Raw genomic sequence first — 19,990 nt, 5'->3', positions numbered from 1 at the left:
TTAGCAAGCTTTTCTTTTAATTATTTTGCGGAGAATTAGAGTTTCACCACTGAAATGTACAAACCATTTTTGACTTTGCCTTTCCATAAGAATTTACATAAGGCAGGAAAGGAAGAATGAATTCCAACACCTGTAGCCTCCATACTGCAGAATGGTCACTACAAGAATACTATAGTGACAGCCCTTAAAGTACTTGTTATACACAATGACAGAATGCTTGTTATATACAATGAAAGAAGAACAGCCACATTTTTTCCTCACCTATACTGCACAGTCTAATAATGCAACAACAGCAGTTAATCTGGCAGTGTAACTGGTATCTGGAGACCAGACAATCAGGTTTGAAAAAAGAATCGTGTACAAAGTGGTTTGAGTTTGAAAAGTACCAAACAGATTATAGAAATACTAATATACTAATTAACAGATAAGAACCACTCTGTTGAAAAAGCACCTAAACCCTATTCTTAAACAAATAACCAGTAAGAACCTGAAGTATTATTGTCAGTGAGATTAATGACCATAAGAAAGTAGGATGTTGATTCACCTAGATTGAATCAATGTAGCAGTTCAGCTTCTGAAGTAAAAAGGTGACATAGTAATGGCACTTCACAAGTACATTAACACCAGAAATGGACTGCAGTTGAGTATTAAAAGTTTGGTAGTTAAGTTAGCTAGGTAAGAAAAACCACCAAATGTTAAAAATCCACTAAGATTTTAAGAAATCAGGAAGAAATCCAGAAGCTAATGGAGAAGATATCTGAACCCTGAGACCCTTCAAGAGAACAGGCCATGTAAGTTTCCCGTACAGACTGAAAAGAAACCAAGAGTTTACAACACAAAGGAATGGCTGATTTCTGCATTATCATCATGAAATCTACACATCACTCTTCTTCAGTCTCTTCACTAAAGGTGACTGAATTTCAGAAAGTCAAGATTTCTCAAAAGTATAAATGAGAAGAAAAAAGCTGAGATATCACAGGAGTGGTCATAATTAAAATGTGAAACACACTTAAAACAGAAATGTATTACAAGAATTTCACAAAGGGCTAATCCAGCAGCACTAACAAAATCCACATTGGACAGATATCTGTTATGGAGGATGGAAAGGAGTTGTGAAGAAGAAATGAGTGCTGCTTTTTTTTTTTTTTTTTTTTTAAGCAACACAAAGCAGTTTGTGACATATGAATTTGCAAAGAATTAAAATTAAGCCACTGTTAAAGAATGAGAATAAAGTTTTTGCTGAAAAACTAAATACCAGAGATAGGACATTTCTGGCATTATAGAAGTGGAAGTGAAGGAGTGAATTTGCACATTCAAATGAATGCAAGACAGCTTTAATGAGAAAGTGGCTGAAGAGTCTGCCTAAACTAGATCCACATCATGATATGAATCTGTCATCTGGTAGAAACAGAAGTACTGGTGTATTTATCCCAGCATGTCAGTTTTCTCCCCAAACCTGGAGACCAGAGCATAAGAAACCAGAAAGGAAAGTTATCTCTTTGGGGTCTTGTAGCATCCCATCATGGTATGCAAACTGATTTTTCCAAAACCCGTAAGACTTCTGGCAGGGAAATAAAAAGCTTTCCTATGCTACTATTCAAGCATCTTGATCAACGAAACTCTGAAGCAAGCAAGTACTTGTGTTCAATTGGACAGGGGCACACCAAGCCACATCCCGTCCCACAACTTACACCTCTCTTTACTCCAGGATAATACAGTGTTTGAAACTTCTCTCCTAGCTGTTAATCAAGTCACCAAGGAATACACAACTGTTCACATGACAGCTGCAGAAGAATTTTTAGTCAGAAATAAGTGGACACAATGCACAAGTGAACTGCATGAGAACAGACATGAAACAGAAGTGAGTTCAAATCAGTATAATTAACAGCTGCATCTGCTTATTATTTTTTTGATTCAACAGTGTCCTGTGTTTGTAACTGAATTTTATATATGCTGTGATGCAATCAATGTAACTATATTAATACCCAGCATTTTAAAAAAATAGTGTAAAAGAGCAAAACAAAACATGGCACCAAGAAGGCTTTTCCTCCATAAAGAGCTGTGGACACTTGTTTTGTCACCATGATAAATAATACACAATTAACCATACATAAATTGCATAATTATGCTTTTTAGTGAAAATCCAGCAGTTATTATGGATACTTTAAAAGGTACTATCCACATTAAAAAGTCAGTTACACAGCAAACCTTTTCACTCATATGAGGACATTGTGACCACCTGCTTCCCCCTCTTCAAGGGTCCATGAATACCATAGTTAGTGGAGCAACCATTTTTATGGCTGTAGGACATACTGTGCACAGAATATGCTTCAGCTAAAATGAGAAGGTAAATACCACAAAAAAATCAAAATATTTTCACTAGGGTACAATTATTATTTTTTAATATTATTAAAAATTTACACAGGAATAGAGACCCAAATTCTCTCTCATCAATTAGGAAAACAATGCAACAATTTCATGAAATTTAGAGACTGCAACATACTGTATTTCTCTGTAAAAGCAATACACTAACAAGCCTGAAATAAAGTAAACTAGAACAATTCAAGTGAGGCAATTTTATTCAAACTAAAATTCTTCCTTTTATCCTTACTGGACTACTGTCAATATTCTTTGGCTTCCAATATAACCAAAGGAATGAATAAAGTAGAAATACAGTAAACACTAATATCAAAGATTACACTAGTCCAAGTTACTTCATTTTAACAGCAGTATTTCAATAATGACTCATTAATAAAAATACATTTCTTGCAATATTACACTACTGATTACTAGTGTTCGTGTAATAACGAAATCTTAACATCCCTGTTCTACCTTCTGTAAAAAACTAGGGATGGTGCAATACTTGATGTATACTATAAATATCAGGTATAAGCAGTATATTTGACTACTTGCAGCCACAAGGGATATTCTCTGCATCTTCACATAACTAGATTTTGATACCATAACTGCATGAAGAAATAAAGAAAAAAATTGGATTAGAAGGTCTAATCCCCATAAAAAGGCCATATTCACCATCAGTGCAGATCAGCACTTTAGTTCTAGTTAGTGCTTAGTTCTATATTTAATAAAATTCTTGCCTTGGTCCTATATAGTCAATTATCATTTCAGTTAATATATACACATTAGAACACAAATATATGCATAAAATCCCTCTCCTTTTCTTCTGACTGAAGCCATAAAATAAAGGAGTCAAAACTTTCAGAGCATCTACATTTTCAAGATGTTACAAAAACCAGGAAATCAACATAACCGTAAGAGATATGGGGCCAGTTTTCAAACCCAGATAACCCCAAATTAATCAACATCAAAAGCATATACATGGATTTGGCCTAACTTAACATACTGAGCCTCAAAACTAGATTCTATGGAAAAAAAATCCTCACCTCAATCACTCAACAGCTAGCTCTCTTGGGTAACAGGGCCAAGAGATGATCCTCTAAATGACTAAACATGGGTTGCTCCACTAGCCTATTGCATTTGCATCCCTGATTTTACCATTTCCTGGATAGGATCTGATATTTAATTACCTACAGAACTTGTGACTAGTCTATCCTACTGAAACACAGATGGAATTCAAAGTTAGAAAACTGAGAATTCAAATTGTTTCCTGTTCACTAAAACTGCTATAAACCTACGCTACTTCTGCTGCAAATAGCTTTGGTCAAAGGCAGAGATCCCTCTCCAAGTTTTACAGAAATGTTTTGCCTATGGCTTGCAGATACGATGTTTAAAAAGCAAAATTTTAGTTCTGCAAGTTAAAGTTGCAGCCACATCTCCAACCTCAATTACTCAGTTACTTATTTTGAAAGTCCTATGGATGTAACACGTCCTCTTCTTTCCATCAGACTCTTAACTCACTCATTCCACATTGTTTATGCAGTTCCACAACTTCTCTTTTGATTGGATACTTTGTAAAAATCACAAGATTACATACTAATTGATGATGATAATTAAGGTTTGCTCAATTCCACAGTAAATTTAAATCCAAGTTTATCTTAATATATCTGAAAGTGAGTGTGAAATGGGAATTTATAAATTTAAGACTGATTTAATGAACTTGTCAATAACTAAGACAGCTGCGTAAGTTATTTCAGTGTCGTTTTTCTATGAAGCAATCTCTTCATATAAAGCAATTTGTTCATTACTACTAACTTAAAAGGTACTACATTTCCTGAATACTCTATGATACCATAGAAAGATTTAGATTTTATGGTAGATTTATTGGGGCAGCATTACAAAAACAGTAAGATGGAAACCAAAGGGTAAAACAAGAAATTAACTACATGATTCTTATTTCACTTACAACTTAGAAGTTTCATATTGCAGGTTAAAATACAGTAACTAGTTACCATTTAAGATAAAAAGGCTAGTTCTAATTAAAACAAATTGCTAAAGTATTTACATTATTATAAGCCATAGAGCTTATACTCAACATTTCTAGGTGAAAACTGCATCCATTTTGTCCATGCTGTAAGTTGCAAAAGTTTGTGAGATTTTCTGAATGTTTTTGCAGTACATAAACCTTTAAAGAAAAAAGTTAACAGGGCAAATACACAATATACTAACAAACAGTATTAAACTAACTGCGAAGAGTGTGTGAGATGCTATTTTGCACATAATGTTGCTTTTGCATTGTTTTCTATATTTATTCACCAGTGCAAGGTGTAAATCTCTTGTAAAATATAACTACACACTAGATAAAGTGTACGATTTGGGGTCATCTGACAGAAGTGTGATAAATATTTTAATATATCAGATATAAATGCAGTACTAATGTAGCACACTCGTATAACTTAAGTAAAATAAACTTTACTACTAGACATGCAAAACATCTTGGGCTTCATTATGGTCGAACATGTCTAGCTGTCTTTTAATCAGGTGTCTGCCATTTTGACTTTTCTTTCTGACATTAGTATCTATATTTACTGGTCTAAGTTAGTTAGCTAAACACACAACAATCAACAACAAAAAAAAATACCTCACTTACTCTATTTGTGCACCATGAGCCACAAGGGCACTTATGGAATCCATACTACCAGACCTTGCTGCTTTATGAATAGGAGTTTCACCAACATAATCCTGTAAAGACAAACTACATTTTGTCAAGCATAATCTTTCTAAAAATTAAAATCTTATTCATACATTACTCACTTTAATAAAGCAGATATATAAAAGCAGCATTTATTAGCTAGCAAATGCATCAGGTACTTTAAAGTTTGCAGTGGGCTGTCATGTACATTAGACATTTAGCAAGAAATAATACTAAGGACATCTAACTCAGAGGATAAGCCTTATCCAATAACAAGGCAATCAGCAGAGTCATATTCAGCAAAACTTGTTAAAAAACCCCACAACATACACCACCGTAACAAATTACTCTAACACCTTTATTTCCTAGCCCTTTTGTTTCCCAGTATGTTGGGCTGAGCAAGCCATCTTGAATTCAGAAGCAGCATGGCCAAGTTTGTGGGACTATATTGCTTTCAGATCTTGCTGACAGACTTAGGCAGTACTGTATCGCACCACAAATACTCACCAGGTGAGGAGTATGTATGCGTAAGTCTACTGTAGTAGAAGTATGCCCAGAGTTCACAGGCCAGGCCAGATCTCTCCTGAGACATACACATTGACTCATGTCCTATGCGCTTTTCTTTTCTGACTATCCATTTACATTCCATTATCGTTAACCAGCACAGCCAATCATTTAATCTTTTCATATTGTGTGCAAACGTACCGGGAGTTGCGTATTGCTTTTCAAGCAACTCCTCTCTACAAACTATCTTCACAGATAACAGAGAATCTACAGCAATTTTACAAATGCAATTGGCAAGCAGCCGCTAAATTCCGTGCATTATGTTCTACAGGCTGCAAATGAAAATTCAGTACTTGCAATTAACCATCAGTATGAAGAACCACAGAGAAGGGTCTGTAATTAAATAGGGCCTTGAAGTAACGAGTAAACGTTCAGTTTCTGGTTTGTTACGTGATTTCATTACCACAGTCCTCAACACTTCCAATGGATATATGGCTTTTTTTTCTTTTTTTTTTTTCCTTTTTTTCCCCAACCTCTTTCTTTCTCTCCAAATTTTTGACAGACCTCACTTGTCTGCTGGACTGATATTAAACATGTTCTAACTGTATGTACCTCGTTTTTGCTTCCCCATTCCTTTTATTAAAATATCAACACTAGCTATTAAAAGTAACACAGCACCTTTACTGACTCGCCAGTCTTTGTACACAACAGTCTTCACATCTAACTCTACAGTACTGGTTACACTTTAGCTCCAATTGAAATATGAATATATTCAGAATATGATCATACTACCATCTTGATAGATAGAAGGTAACAAGTGTTTTAAATTGTCTGCCAAGATTCTGAGAAATTAAATCACTTCTTTTAGACCATGTAAATATGACTTGAAAATGAATTTTGGATTATGTGTTATATACTCTCAATTTTCTACTTGCCAATTTTATTTCATGGTAAAATATTTTTATAACAAGTTACAAATTCCTTGAGGGTAAGTTAGTTTACCACTGCTTAAGACATATATTCAGCCAACAGCAAACCACCTAGCACCCCCAGCAGGGAACAATAATGGTACCAGACAAAGTTTATAAGAAGGTAAACTAAGGAAAATTGCTGAGGCTGACAAAGTTTGGGGACAGAAAAGAGCAGGAAACTCCTCGGAGTCCTTAGTGATTAGAAAAGAGCCATACAACCCTTCTTCCAAAATGGCTGTCTGTAGCTGATGAATAGAAGACTGCCTTCCAATTAAGTTTATATAATTTCTCCTATTTATAACTTTTCTTGAAGTTACAGAAAGATAGAGATGTTTAACAGAGGACATAATTTTATTAACTATCATAAATGGAAATTCATTTGGCACTAATTTATCCAGGAATATTTTCTTCATAGTGTAATACATCTTCCCATCATGGAAGCTGTCTTCGATTCACCATTTTGTTACGGTTTCCCTTCACGCCCACCTTTTGTTAAAGAGGTAGAAGAGTAGGAGTGATTTGCCTCTTTTGTTCAGCATTAGTATTTACAACCCCAACCCTAACTTAGAAGACAATTATTCAATATAAAGTTCAGTTTAGGGAAAGTTAGCTCAACTAGCCATGCATATGACAGATATAAAAAAAAAATCTACTAGCCCCATAAACCTAGCATGTTGCCCACAATTAAGATCTAGAGAACCGAATTATGAAGCACTGCTGTGGGGAAACACTAGAAGGATGGGAAAAGACATTTGCAAAAGGACTCATCACCACTGCATTAAAAGAATAACCTAAGCTTACAGCAGGTAACAATCCTGTCACCAACAACCAGAAAAGGTTAGTATCTCAGAAGACAATATGTGTCTTGAGAAGGGCTTCTTTCAGTCACTGGCCCAGAAAAGCATGTGTCTCTTCTCTAAAGCTAAGGAATTGAGAACATACTTAGAAAAACACAGAATATACAGATTTAGATTTTTACAGCATTCATTTTAATTATGGCACCTAAATTTCAGTCATTACTAATGTTATCTTCTTTTGAAGTTCTCCTATGGGACCGAATCTATTTGCACTGAAATAGTTTCCAAAATAGTCTCCTAGCTCTGCAAAGAAGAAATTCTCTCTGGGTTATGAGCTCAACTGAAAAGGGGGAAGAAAAAAAATTACCTTGCACTGAAAAATGGCTTTAAAAGTTTACTTAATTTTCAACACATCAAAAAATCATGCATACAGAGGAAAATAAAGTACTCTATGAGCCTCAGGAACAATTCTGCTTTGATTCAAATTCAACAATTAGAATGGATGGCACCAAACAGAAAAAGCAATGTAACAGAGGTTTTTCAAAGAAACTTCTGAGAACAGTTCAGGATCTAGATTGCTAGCACATCTTCATGCATAAGACACCTCTTCCCTATCTCTCTTTTGGCTATATGTAACAAAGTTATTTTATTTTGAGAGGCTCTACAAATTCCTAATTATCCTTAACAATACCTCATAATCCTTCTAATTGTCCACAGTTCCCATATGTGCTTCAGTCTGATATAATCCCTTCTGTAAGAATATTCCAGGAAGGGAAACATCAATAACTTGTACTGGCCTTTCATATCTAGAGCAGAACTTTTCATGGTCCCATTTACCCTGCTGATGTAACACTGCACCAACAGCCCCAACTTGGCTCACAATTCAGAAGTCACATTGTAAATAAATGAGCAGAAAGACCAATTAAGTTATATTAATTTAGCATTCAAGATAACACAAGCTTGTTTGCTTCGACTAAGTATTTTGTGTACAGTGCTCCTGAAAAAATGAGAGAGAGAGTAATGAGGCATCATAGGCACATTTATTTTTGCAACTCATTGCCACTGTCAAACACCTTCCTCCTTTCCCTTGGAGGAACATGACTATCCTTTTGCAAAGACAAGGACAGTCTTCTCTAGCTTGGGGTCATGAATAGATTACCTTTGACTGCTGTTTCATTTTACTAAGTAAGTATCTAGCCTCCTTCCTTATTTTTTTTTTTATGGGGCTAAAGAGTCTTTTGCTTTTTCGGCTTAAATTTTCTCAGTAAATCTCTCAGCTTAATTTATCAGTTTGCATTTCCTCACTATGCTGCTTAACCTCAAAAGAAATTTCCTCTACTGATTAAGTATTTTTCTCAAACTCTCTGCCTATTCCCAGGCCTCTTTTAGATGTGGTTATTTTTTCAGTTCAGTCTAAAGCCATTTTTACTCTATTTTTCCCTCTTTCAGTCTTTGTGGGATCCAAATTTCTGTTGGCTTTAGGATCTTTCAGTTGAACTTCGAGCAAATTTCCCATTTTGTTCTCCAAGTTGCAAGTCCCTGGCTATGATTCAGTTAATTTCACTCACTGGTACCTTTATAGCCCTTTCATAAAAAAAAAAAATTTACTTACCTGTAAATATTTATTTTTAAAACAAAAAGCCCCCATGCACATTTACACTGAAAGCTTTCAACTATGTGTACTGGTTTTGACTGGGATAGAGTTAACTTTCTTCATAGCAGCTGGTTTGGTGTTATGTTTTGGATTTGTGACCAAAGCAGTGTTGATAATACACCAATGTTTTAGCTAGGGGTGCGATGGGGGTGCGCAAGAACCTAGGAGGTGACACAGCTAGGACCACTGACCCAAACTGACCAGAGGAATATCCCATACTATATGACATCATGCTCAGCAAGAAAAGTTGCAGAGGGGGGAAGGTGTGTGGTTTGCCAGGGCTGTCATTGCTTGGGGACTGGCTAGGCACCCATCAGCTACTGGTGAGCAATTGGGGGATTTTTTGGTCATGGTGTGGGATTTTTAAAAATTTTTTATCATCACTTGATTTTCTTGGTTTTGTTTTTCCTTGTTTCCTTTTTTACCTGTTAAACTGTCTTCATCTCAACCCATGAATTTTCTCACCTTTCCCTTCCAATTCTCTCCCTCAACCCACTGCGGGCAGGGGGGAACAAGCAAGTGGCTGTGTGGTGCTTAGGTGCCTACTGGGTTTAAACCACAACACTGTGCAAGCACTTGTAAAAATACTTCTATTATAGATATCTAACTAAGACACAGAAGCACTATTCTACCTGACAAGAAATACAAACTAACACCATTCCTTAACTCAACCGACAGAGTTTCAAGTTCTATCAGTTGATCCCATTTCCAAAAGCTGTACAGATTTCTTAGACACAGCACCCTACCCTTTCTGAAGCCAAGAAGTAAAAGCTGGAGAATGCTGAGTATTTTTCCCCTCATTGTTTGCTAAAAACACTTTGAATTCATGATGGTTTCTCCTTCTGAATTTTGAGTACAGATAAGAAATGAGAATATTTTTATCTGGCTTTAGTCCAAACTGTTGTTTAAAATACAAAACTATAACATACCAGAGCAATGAGTGTTTTCTTCCTCCCCACCAAGGATATCACTGTGTTTACAGTTCTTGCTAGCATGGGTAGTCTAACCCTCCTAAATCTATCTGCCATCACTGCCATATGATGGTAACTAGCTGGATGAAAAGTAAGTTAGCATAACCTGTAAGGATGCAGTATTTCTTACCCCTTCTCTTTAAGACAGGCCACATAAAACTGGTATTTTTGGCCAATCAACACACAATAGAAATGTTCCATAGGCTAATGCTAGAGGGAAAGTATATTTAAATGAAGTAACAGGCTTTTTAATCAAAAGTACTCATGAATATCTGATCTTAATACACAAACAGCACAGAATGAACCTGTGTTGTGACAAGGATAAACATCAGAGAACATAAAAAGTCTCAGGGGAAGTAGCAGTGTAATTGCTTTGCACTGTTACAGTGAACTAGAGCAGGCAGGTAGCCAAATGCAGGTCTTGAGTCACCTTATTAAGAAGTATTAGCAGGCACTGCCCACTGAAGAAAAAAAAAATAGCAGGACTGTCTCAAGTCCACTGCTGGGTAGAAACAGGCAGATCATTCCGTGGAACTTCAGCTTTCTCCTGTGAATTCTTACAGTGATCCTCGTGGGGAAGAACTGCCCACTGATCATAAAGAGAGAGAGATGATTCTAGCCAGCACATACAGTTATGTAAGAGGGCTGGGCATCACAGGATATACTCACAGAACTTATCTGGGGAACAAGGTACAGTTGGGACAAGCAGTTCTAAGCATTTGTCCTTCAATGCTGCTGCCTGAGAAATGTCCTGAGCACCTGTCACCAGCACCAAGATACACATTTTCAAGTTTTCCTAAACTTCAGGGCAGGCAGCACAGGCTACAATACAATACCTCAGGGCAAGATATGAGAAAGCGTGCATGCAAATTCTACTGAGTACCGGAGGTTTACGTTAAGACTGAGAGACTTGAGTGGATTCCTTTTCAGAAGCTATCCTTTTCTTTTTCCAGAGGTGATGGGTTAGTCTGTAGCCAATGACCAGGAGTCAGTTTGGAAGGAAAGTTTTACTAGTTTAAAATATCAAGTATTCCCAGATCTTTCTCAGCATGTGTTTTGTATCCAGTGTCCATGGAACACTTGTCCTCACACAAGCATTAGCCAGTGACTATGTCTGTTTGAAGTACAGCATCAGTCAGCGAGCTGGAAGGAATAAACAAAATACACATCAGGAAATAGTGCTCCAAAAGCTCAGAAGTGTGGGTGGAAGCCCTAGATGATCACCTGAAAGTGCTTTGAAGTTAAATAAGGAACCAAGATCATTTATTAAGCAGTTCAAATCAAACAAGAATAGTAGAATTTGACTGCAATTCAATAAACAGTTGGAAGGAACTGGGGAGAGCAAAGCATGCACTATGCTTTACATAGCCGTGTATGAAACATTCCAAATATCCGTGGGATGAGTTTGCTGCTACAGGTATCACCAAGGTACACTGTCTAGCTTTCAGTGCACGTGCATGTGAAACCAGTGTGACTGACCATTTGCATCCTAACAAAGAACTTAAGACTTTTTTGTTTCTACAACCATTTTAATTAACCAGAGCTATCTTTTTACTTTATCATTTAACTGAATTTAAAATACCTCTTCTTATATGTTCAATTAATATTTTGTGGAGGCAAAAAAAAGTTATTACATACAAGTGTAACTTGAGCCTACCATTAACAACATACACTGCTTCCACAGTGTCAACTCTCAGTACAATCTATATTAGTGTCCTTTGCCTGACAACACCTAAACCTGCCCTTAGAAGTCTGTAGGATATTATCACCACTATCTGAAAACCTGAGAACCACAGTACTCTTCTTCCTGTGGAGGACCACAGATCTATTATTGGTATTTGCTCTGGTGACAGGCCATCAATTCATAAAGACTCCTGAGTCACTGGCTAGTCTTGGTCACTTCTTTAAGCTGGAATGAGTTTCCTGCCTACTTTTAACTGTGTATTATACTGCCTTCTGCTTTACTTTACAGTCATCTGCATGTTGCCCTCAGCCCATGGAGAGATCTCTCTGCACTCTTCTCCTCTTCTTTTGGGGGCTAGCTGCTACTTTCTTCTTTGCTATAACCTCACTTACTAGATTTGACTTTTTTTTTTTTTCCCCCATCACGTTCCAGGACAGCAAGCTTGTTCTTCAACTCCATTTCAACCTCACTGGTCAGTTCTTCTCTTTATTCTCATAGCTGGAAACTTTCATTCTTCTCATTCATTCATTTTCATTCATTCTTCTCTTCTCATTTAGCAGATATTGTACATCTTTATTCTGTGCATGCCATGTTTCCTCTCTAATCACCATTTCTTTACATTCTTACCTGGTCTCCAGATGCATTTATAGTTCTTGGTATTTTCTCTTCTGAAGATTCTACCACTATGCAGCAATAACTTATTGCATAAGTTACTTTTGTCAGGTATCAAGGAGAAGATGCGATCTATAGCCTCTGCATCCAGTCACCTTCATTGTTTCTACAATTCTCCTGGTGTCTCACAGCTGTTCTCAATGCACCAGCCTTCTTTTCTGAAAACTCAACACAAACTTCCCCATTTCTTATTTTTGCATAGCTTAAAAAAAACAACCAAACTCTAGAAATGCAAATGTTCAAGTTCTTCAGCAGACTTAGCTTAACTCTACTGCATATAAAACACACTCTGGCCATTAAGTATTTTAAGGGAAGTATGATGCAAGATTTAACAGACTAGACATTTTATAGATGCTGTGCTATACTACAGCTTTTAGTAAAGGCATATGCTGTAGTATTAATTACTCTCATAGAATGTTATAATAATTTTGAGTACTGTTATAAAGGCACACATTATTTATGCCCAGCATACATAATAGATCCATTCAGTACTGCAAACATTTTCTCCAAAAGCATGATAGTTTTAAGCACTCAATTCTGTTACTGTACCAGAGTACAACAGTCCTTTACAGGAATTTTGCTATATTAATGCACTCTCTGCTACCAAATAAATCATTATCCATACTCACAGTAAAATTAATGGAAATTTATTAAAAAATAATAATAATAAAAATCACCCATTCATTCTTTGTTAGTAAAGTACATGTTTCTGATCTATTTGCAGGAAGTTACCAGAAAAGCTTTGGAAATAATCTTAAAAGGAAAAAAGTATGAAACCAGATGCACCTTAAAATAAACCATGGCAGACCTTACTAGCTAGATGTATGACTAAGTCATGAAGTACCGCACAGGTCTCATGGTTCTGTAGGTAATGGTGAATTTTTCAATTCTTAGCATATTTAATAAGTAGTGTGTTCCTCACTAGTCTTTTTTCTTTCCCCTAAAGAGGCATTACAATATCAGAGTATTTGCTAATGCTGCCGACACCAGAGCAGCATACTGTTTTGTTCAATAAGCAGCAAGACATCAATTCCTAAAACAAATGTTCTCCAAACCTTTAGTGGCTTAAAGGACATTTATTAGTCCTATCTCTACTATAATGAAAAAGGTCTATAACTGATACTTAAGTCACTTGACTTCAGCTGATATTAAAAATGTATCTGTATCTGAATGTAAGGATCATACGTGTAGCAAAAAGGGACCAAGACACTCCTTCCAGAACTATATGCAGACATGGAATACACGTGAACCCATACCTGTTTGTTTATGTTGGCCCCCACTTGAATCAACCAATTCAGGCACTGTGGATGTCCTCCAAAAGCAGCAATGTGGGCTGGTGTTTGAGCAAAACGTGTTGTACTGGCATTTACAGAAGCTCCAGCTCTTACTAACTGCATTAGGCACTCCAGCTTTAAAGACATGAGGGAATAAAACAAAAAGTGTTACATGTACATGCTATAACAATTAGCACATGAGAAATAAATAAATACATAAAACCTAGAAAAAATAAACTTACTAGTGAGACTATATGGATGCAAAACAAGAGAGAATACAAACATTAGGATTTCCCCCCTCCTCCTTATACTCTTCCCTCCCTTGGCCATAGGCCATACCTGAAAAGAACTTAATTCTCACCGCCAAAACTGAATTCCAACATTTATTTTTGGGATGGGGAAAAGAGGGCATAAATACCTCAGATCTGACTACAGGAGCTATTTGGTTCACTTTTGTAAAGGGGGGGAAGGAAAAAAGAGTTCTGATCCATCAAAGCTGTGAACATGATACTAAACAGACTTTATTAGACAATGTTTGCCAAAAGAAGAGTGGTGTTAGGGAATACATAGATGTACTCTCAGGAGAGTTTAGAGGAAGGTAAACCAGAAAAACACAAGAAATATTTAAAGTTTCTTTCATGTTTTCCTAGAGTGACAGAAGCAGATTACTAATGAAAACTAATACTGTTAATACTCTGCTAAATCTATAAAAGGAATAAATTCTTTTCACCATTTTCCTGTTATTACAGCTGAAGAGCTGTTAAAAACAAAATAGGTTGCATGTTTGTGGCAATGCCAAAAAACAAAAGCTCTCTTTGTTTTAAAATATTGCAGTATTTTGTCACGCTATATTCTGACTTTTATTTTCCCATCATACTAACCAGAAGTGTCAGATATCCAGCTACTATTTTTAAATGTTCATAACATCACATTTGTAGAAGCTAGGCAAACCACAGCCACGATGACCTCAACTTTCAAAAATAGTAAAAAAAAAAAAAAAAGCTCCTTTCCTGTCCCACAGTAACATTCTCTTTTTGTTGATAGGAAAAGGAATGCACTATGCTAAAATAAACAGTTTAGTCTAGGCTTCCATTTATTGTGGTTAGAAAACAAACACCACTGCGCACACATGCAACAGCAAAACAAAAAACCATCACATTGACTCAGGGCATTGGTTCATATAAAACAAAACTACGGGTCAGTCTCTCACAGTTAAAGAAAATGTTTGTTTGCCATACCACAGCTATGGAATAGTCTGTTCATAAAGGAGCAGTTAAAAAGCATCAGAAAGTCAGCTGGCAGCTTGGTTCAGATAGAAGCATAAACATCACCATTCCAACATTCTTCTCTACTGCTGTATGTCACTCTCTCTTTTTCTCTTTTTTTTTTTAACCTGCAAATTCCTGATCTTGATGAATTACATACATGAGATCAAAGTACCAACCAGCCACTGTAGTGAAGTATTTTATGTTAGTTTTGCAAGTGTATTGTGAACTTCAATTGCTTCCTCCCCCCACATAGTTCAAACACACACATATAAACCCTATCCTTTAGGATATACAAAAGTACTTTTTTGGACTGTAACGGACTTTGACACTAGACATAGATGTACCGTTAACTCGCTAATTACATGAAGTAAACATGCAAGGATGAGGGTAACTGAAATACTGCAGAATTAATGAATCTAGCTCCATAAACCTCAACATTACCAAAGACAAAGTACCTTTTCAAAAGCAAACAAGTACTTTTACTGCAAGAAAATGTACATCAAAATACTGGTGTAAGAAAACTTGCAATTCTAATGCTAGACTACCCATGCTCACCTTAGACTTTCCTTGGTGTTTGCATGCTAACACCCCTAATATTGCTGTTAACCCTTAATAATTGTAACACTGTAGTTATTAATAAACCATGTGATGGAAAAAAAAAATTCAGCTACACCAAGAGGTTCCTGTTCCTCTACTATAACTGCAAACAAAAATAAAGTTCAGCCAGTTTTTAAAACAATAGACTTTTAACAGAATTAATTTGAAAACACTTTCAGACAAGCATTATAACTTCAGGAAAGAATAATGTTTCCTGCACAGAAACTGGGCTGAAAGAATTTCTATAATTAGACAGGTATTATAGCCCATCAATTCAAGGGGAAAAACACTGCAACTGGTTCACCAGTGTCATCTTGCACTGTTTAAATCTGCCTTACAAGACGGATACATGTCATGATTACCTATACAACTTCATGTTTAAATCTTCTTTTTTCCTGTGTGCCACTCCCCCCCCCCTCCCCCCCCCATCTCTTACAGGTTTTTAACAATGTAGATAACATTTCATCCCATTAAAAACTGAAGTATAGGTCTTCTGCGTGACGGCTGTCAGAAAAACCTGCTTCTTCCAACATTATGGAGGAATGAGGTAAATTACTTCTGTGGAGAGGAAAAGTCAACAAAAAACACTACCTCACTTGATTATTTATGCTTGAGATCAGGACACACAAGTACGCTTTCATTAAATAACCTTTTAGAAGATTTTTCCACTGTATTGTTGTATCTAAAGCAGAGGTTACACTGATTTAATGAAGACAGGGCTCCATATAGGTCACAATGCTGGCAAAATACCAAGGAAGAGACAGGCATTTTTATCTGTACTACTTTTGTTCCAAAAGAAACAGAATGTACTTACTACTATTTTGCTTCCTATAATGTAAACAGTCAAATGGCAAAAATAAAAGTAGGAGAAGAGTACAAGCAAATAGATGTGGTCAGAGAAAATAAAAATACACATGCAAGTTGTTAAAAAGAAAAATGAAATTAAGGTTAGTGTAAGACAAAGTGAATTAACAGTGACTTTGGTTTTTACGCAAGCTCTTCATTTTCTACCTCTCTGCTAGCTTTTTAGATTGTTAACAATTTTATATTCTGACCCACCTTCTCAGAAATCTACAGAATGCCAGAGTAATTTAGGGCACTAATTAACTCCAATTGGAATACAGCAACTCTAACGGGAATTAATTTACCTCTCAGGATATAAGCACTTCTGAAAATGCAAACTCCACCACAGATACTCTACACAGCAAGGAAATTTGGACTTGCTATCTCTAGAAGAATGTCCATGCTGTCATTCAAACTCCAGATATTACAGCCAGAAACATTGGTTGTAATACCTATCACTTTCAATTGATTTTGCTGGTATTTTATTTACTGCTTGCAAGCTGTACAAGTATGTTTCAGAATAAGCTATTCAAAAATACTGTGTTTTCATTTTTAGTCTTAAGATACTCTGTTTTTATTGGTACTAAAATTACATCAGTATTCCCCCCCCCCAAAAGCTATCTTTCCTCTTTCACATATTCATTTCTAACGGAACTTGGCTGCTGCTGCTACCTCCTTACTGCAACACATCTACAACTGCATGCAAGAACGTAGTCCTATATAGCTTTATTCCAAAATAGTTTTGTACTGTCCTTTGATACAGTAAGGGCTTTCTTCTATGTTCAAATTGTGCAGCAGGTAAAGAAACATCTCTATGCTGCTGAAGTTGACCAGCCCTATACTGTGTGTGCATGCACATGTGTGTGTACGTTTATGAACTGTTTTAGATTTCACTGCTTACAATGAGTTGTTCCACAAGGACTTCTTCCAGAAAGGAACTAATCATTTTTGTCATTTCAACCTCCTACAGGTCTGCAGTTAGAACCAATACGCGTCTGGTGGACCATGCTGCTAAATGGCCCTATATCAGGACAGCCATGAAGTTCCATCACCATTTAATTTCTTTCAAGAAAAGAAAAAAAACCGAGTGAAAATCCCACAAAAATCTAGAAAAACAAAGAAGTGAAGAGGAAAAGAATCTTGTTCAGTAACTACTAATGAACATTTCAGAAATTAATGTTTTAAAACTCTGATACTTTGAGAAATATAACTCTCCATTTAAAGTTTTGATGAATCTGAATTTGGCAAAAAAACCCATAAATAAGAACCCAAGACATGCATATGAATGTCCACTAAGAGCAGCTATTGTTTCACTCCTGGCAACCATCTATTAACTGGTGAAAGGTGAAAGTATATGTCACAGAAACACGAAGTCAGTCCAGTTTGGGATCCAGTTACATTAGTGTAGCTTTTTCAAGTGTGTCCTATAGTTTCTGCGTCAGAGAAAGGAACACTACCTAACAAGACTATAAAACATGCAGGTAACTTCCTTAAGTTGAAATTGCCTACACCTTGTCACAAGGTTTCTAATAAAGTACATATACACAAAGTTGCATAAAACCCATTTATAAACCTATGTCATCTTTGCAAGTCTCATTTCACTGGACAGATCTTCCCCCCTTCATATGCAGCAACAAAAACACATATCAGATTTTGCTGATGCCTAAGAACGAAGGTGGCAAATAGAAACACAGTATCTTGCCGACTGACTTGTTCCCTTTGTTAGCTATTTCTGCAAGAGTCTCTCGAACAGAGAACAGAAACGTACACAAAAAGTCACATAACCTAGCATGGTTAATAGAAAGCTGAAGATGCTTAAAGGAAAAAAACAAAACACCACACACTTCCAAGACAAAAGCAAGATTGCCACGAGCACATACCAAAGATAAATTCTTATGAGATGGATAAAGGAAATGGAAGACTGTAATGCCAAATTAGTGTCTTCGCATTTTCTGTGTGTACTTCATGATAAAATTCAAGGCATTACACTTGTAGGAGTGTAGAAGATTATTAGCTTCTTTCTGAATGAAGAAAAGGCTGCTTTAAGTTTTGGTTTGGTGGGTTTTTTTTTTTAGGGACTACTTTGCTATGTTTCTAAAATGTTTCTCAAGCACTGCAGATAACATATATAAACCATCTCTTAAAGTACTTTCATAAGCCATGACAACTGCCTAAGCACATTCATCTTCCTTCTCCAGCACACAGTCAATAAACAAATAGAAACATATTGGAAACGGGAAGGAGAACAAGAACAAAAGCCCCTCAAGATCCAAACCCAGACAAATCAACGAGGAAAAAAAAAAACCAACCCAACTCTCTAGGCTGGAATTCCGCATAGGCTGGAACACTCACCACGTTAGAAACAGGGGAGGCCTACATAAAATCAAGAAACTAAGATACGACTCATCTTAAGACTTGAAGTTAGCGCGGCTACTTCTTATGTTTTGATCTTTCCTGCATTGCAACGCAATGTCAACGCAGATAATCCCGCGCGTGTATAAACCACCATTGATTTTCCACGCTGAAGGCACCAGAGGGGTTGCTTTACAACCGCAACCACCTCCTTCCCGAACTCCTAACGGGTCGGCGGTCATAACACAAGGCACCACAACGAAACAGCCTCCGGGCGCCGAGTCCGAGGCGACCAGGCTCTGCAGACCCACGCAGGACCGTGCCTAGGCCCTGCAGGCAAAAGCACGCAGCCTGACCGGAGGGCGGGTTACCGTGGGGCGAAAAAGGGCTCGCCGCCTCGGTCCTCCAGCCGGCGCCGGCCTGGGAGGAGCCCCGGGTCCCTCCTCCTCCTCCTCCCCCTCAGCTGCCACCGCCCTGTGCCGGTGACCCGGGCGCCTTTTGAAAGGCGCGGCTGTGGGAGAGACCGAGGGCCGCCTCAGTCAGCCAGCCTGACGGGAGCCGGCTGTGAGACCGAGGGGCGGCTCAGTCAGCCGGCTTGACGGGAAGGCAGCGAAAAAAAAACAACCCCAAGGGACCGCTCCCAGCGGGGAGGGGGATGAATGACTGGGTAGGCCGGCCGGCCGGCAGGCGCCACCCGCCCCGCGATGCCTCCCACCGCCGCCCCGGCGAGAGGAAGGAGGCCGAGCGCCGCGGCTCTGCCCTCCCGCCCCGTCCCCTCAGGAGCGGCGGGAACGGCGCGGCGGGCGCCCGCCGGCAGAGCGCGCGCAAGGGGCAAAGATGGCGCCGCGTTGCGCTCCAGCGGGACTCGCGCCCTCCTTCCCCTTCTTCACCGCCCGTTCCCCCCCCCCCAACCCTCCCCGCCACCGGCTCCCGCTCCGCCGGGCCGGGCCCCACCTTGCCGAAGTGCGCGGCCCAGTGGATGGGCGTCCAACCGTAGAAGGAGTCCTCGGCCGCCAAGTCGGAGCGGGGCGAGCTCTGGAGCAGCGCGCACAAGGCGGGCAGGTCCCCATCGCGACAGGCGCGGTGCAGGGGGAAGCGCAGGGTCAGCAGCTCCTCGCTGGAGAAACCCGCCTCGGGGCCGGCTCCCAGCGACATGGCGAGGAGGGCAGGGGGGGATAAAGCGGGGAGGGGGAAGAGGAGGAGGAGGAAGAGGAGGGGAGGAGGGGGGGGAAGAGAAGAAGCGGGCGGGCAGGGCGCGCTGCCCAGGCTGCAAGCGGCGGCGACTGCGGCTACCGCGAGCTGCCCGAGCACAAAGGAAGCGGGGCGGGGCGGCGCGCGCCTTTGCTCCGCCCC

The 19,990-nt window shown here is 38.4% G+C and overlaps 1 protein-coding gene across 3 annotated transcripts in view; it reads right to left on the bottom strand.

Annotated features, from left to right (window-relative positions):
• Positions 1 to 19,905, bottom strand: part of ANKRD10 (ankyrin repeat domain 10) — a 38,631-nt gene extending 18,726 nt beyond the window's left edge. For 2 of the 3 annotated variants that reach the window (XM_069770265.1, XM_069770263.1), the window contains exons 1-3: positions 19,592 to 19,905; positions 13,560 to 13,712; positions 5,009 to 5,100 (exon numbers count right to left, since the gene is read on the bottom strand). In XM_069770265.1, coding sequence (XP_069626366.1) covers positions 5,009 to 5,100; positions 13,560 to 13,712; positions 19,592 to 19,792 — 446 coding nt within the window. In that variant the 5' untranslated portion in view covers positions 19,793 to 19,905. The remainder of the gene's footprint in view (positions 1 to 5,008; positions 5,101 to 13,559; positions 13,713 to 19,591) is intronic. The other variant, XM_069770264.1, reaches the window with a different exon arrangement.
• Between the last annotated feature and the right edge of the window lie 85 nt (positions 19,906 to 19,990).

Source organism: Haliaeetus albicilla, chromosome 25 (assembly GCF_947461875.1).
Source record: "Haliaeetus albicilla chromosome 25, bHalAlb1.1, whole genome shotgun sequence".
Lineage (NCBI taxonomy): Eukaryota > Metazoa > Chordata > Aves > Accipitriformes > Accipitridae > Haliaeetus > Haliaeetus albicilla.
This window is presented reverse-complemented; position numbering and strand designations above follow the sequence as displayed.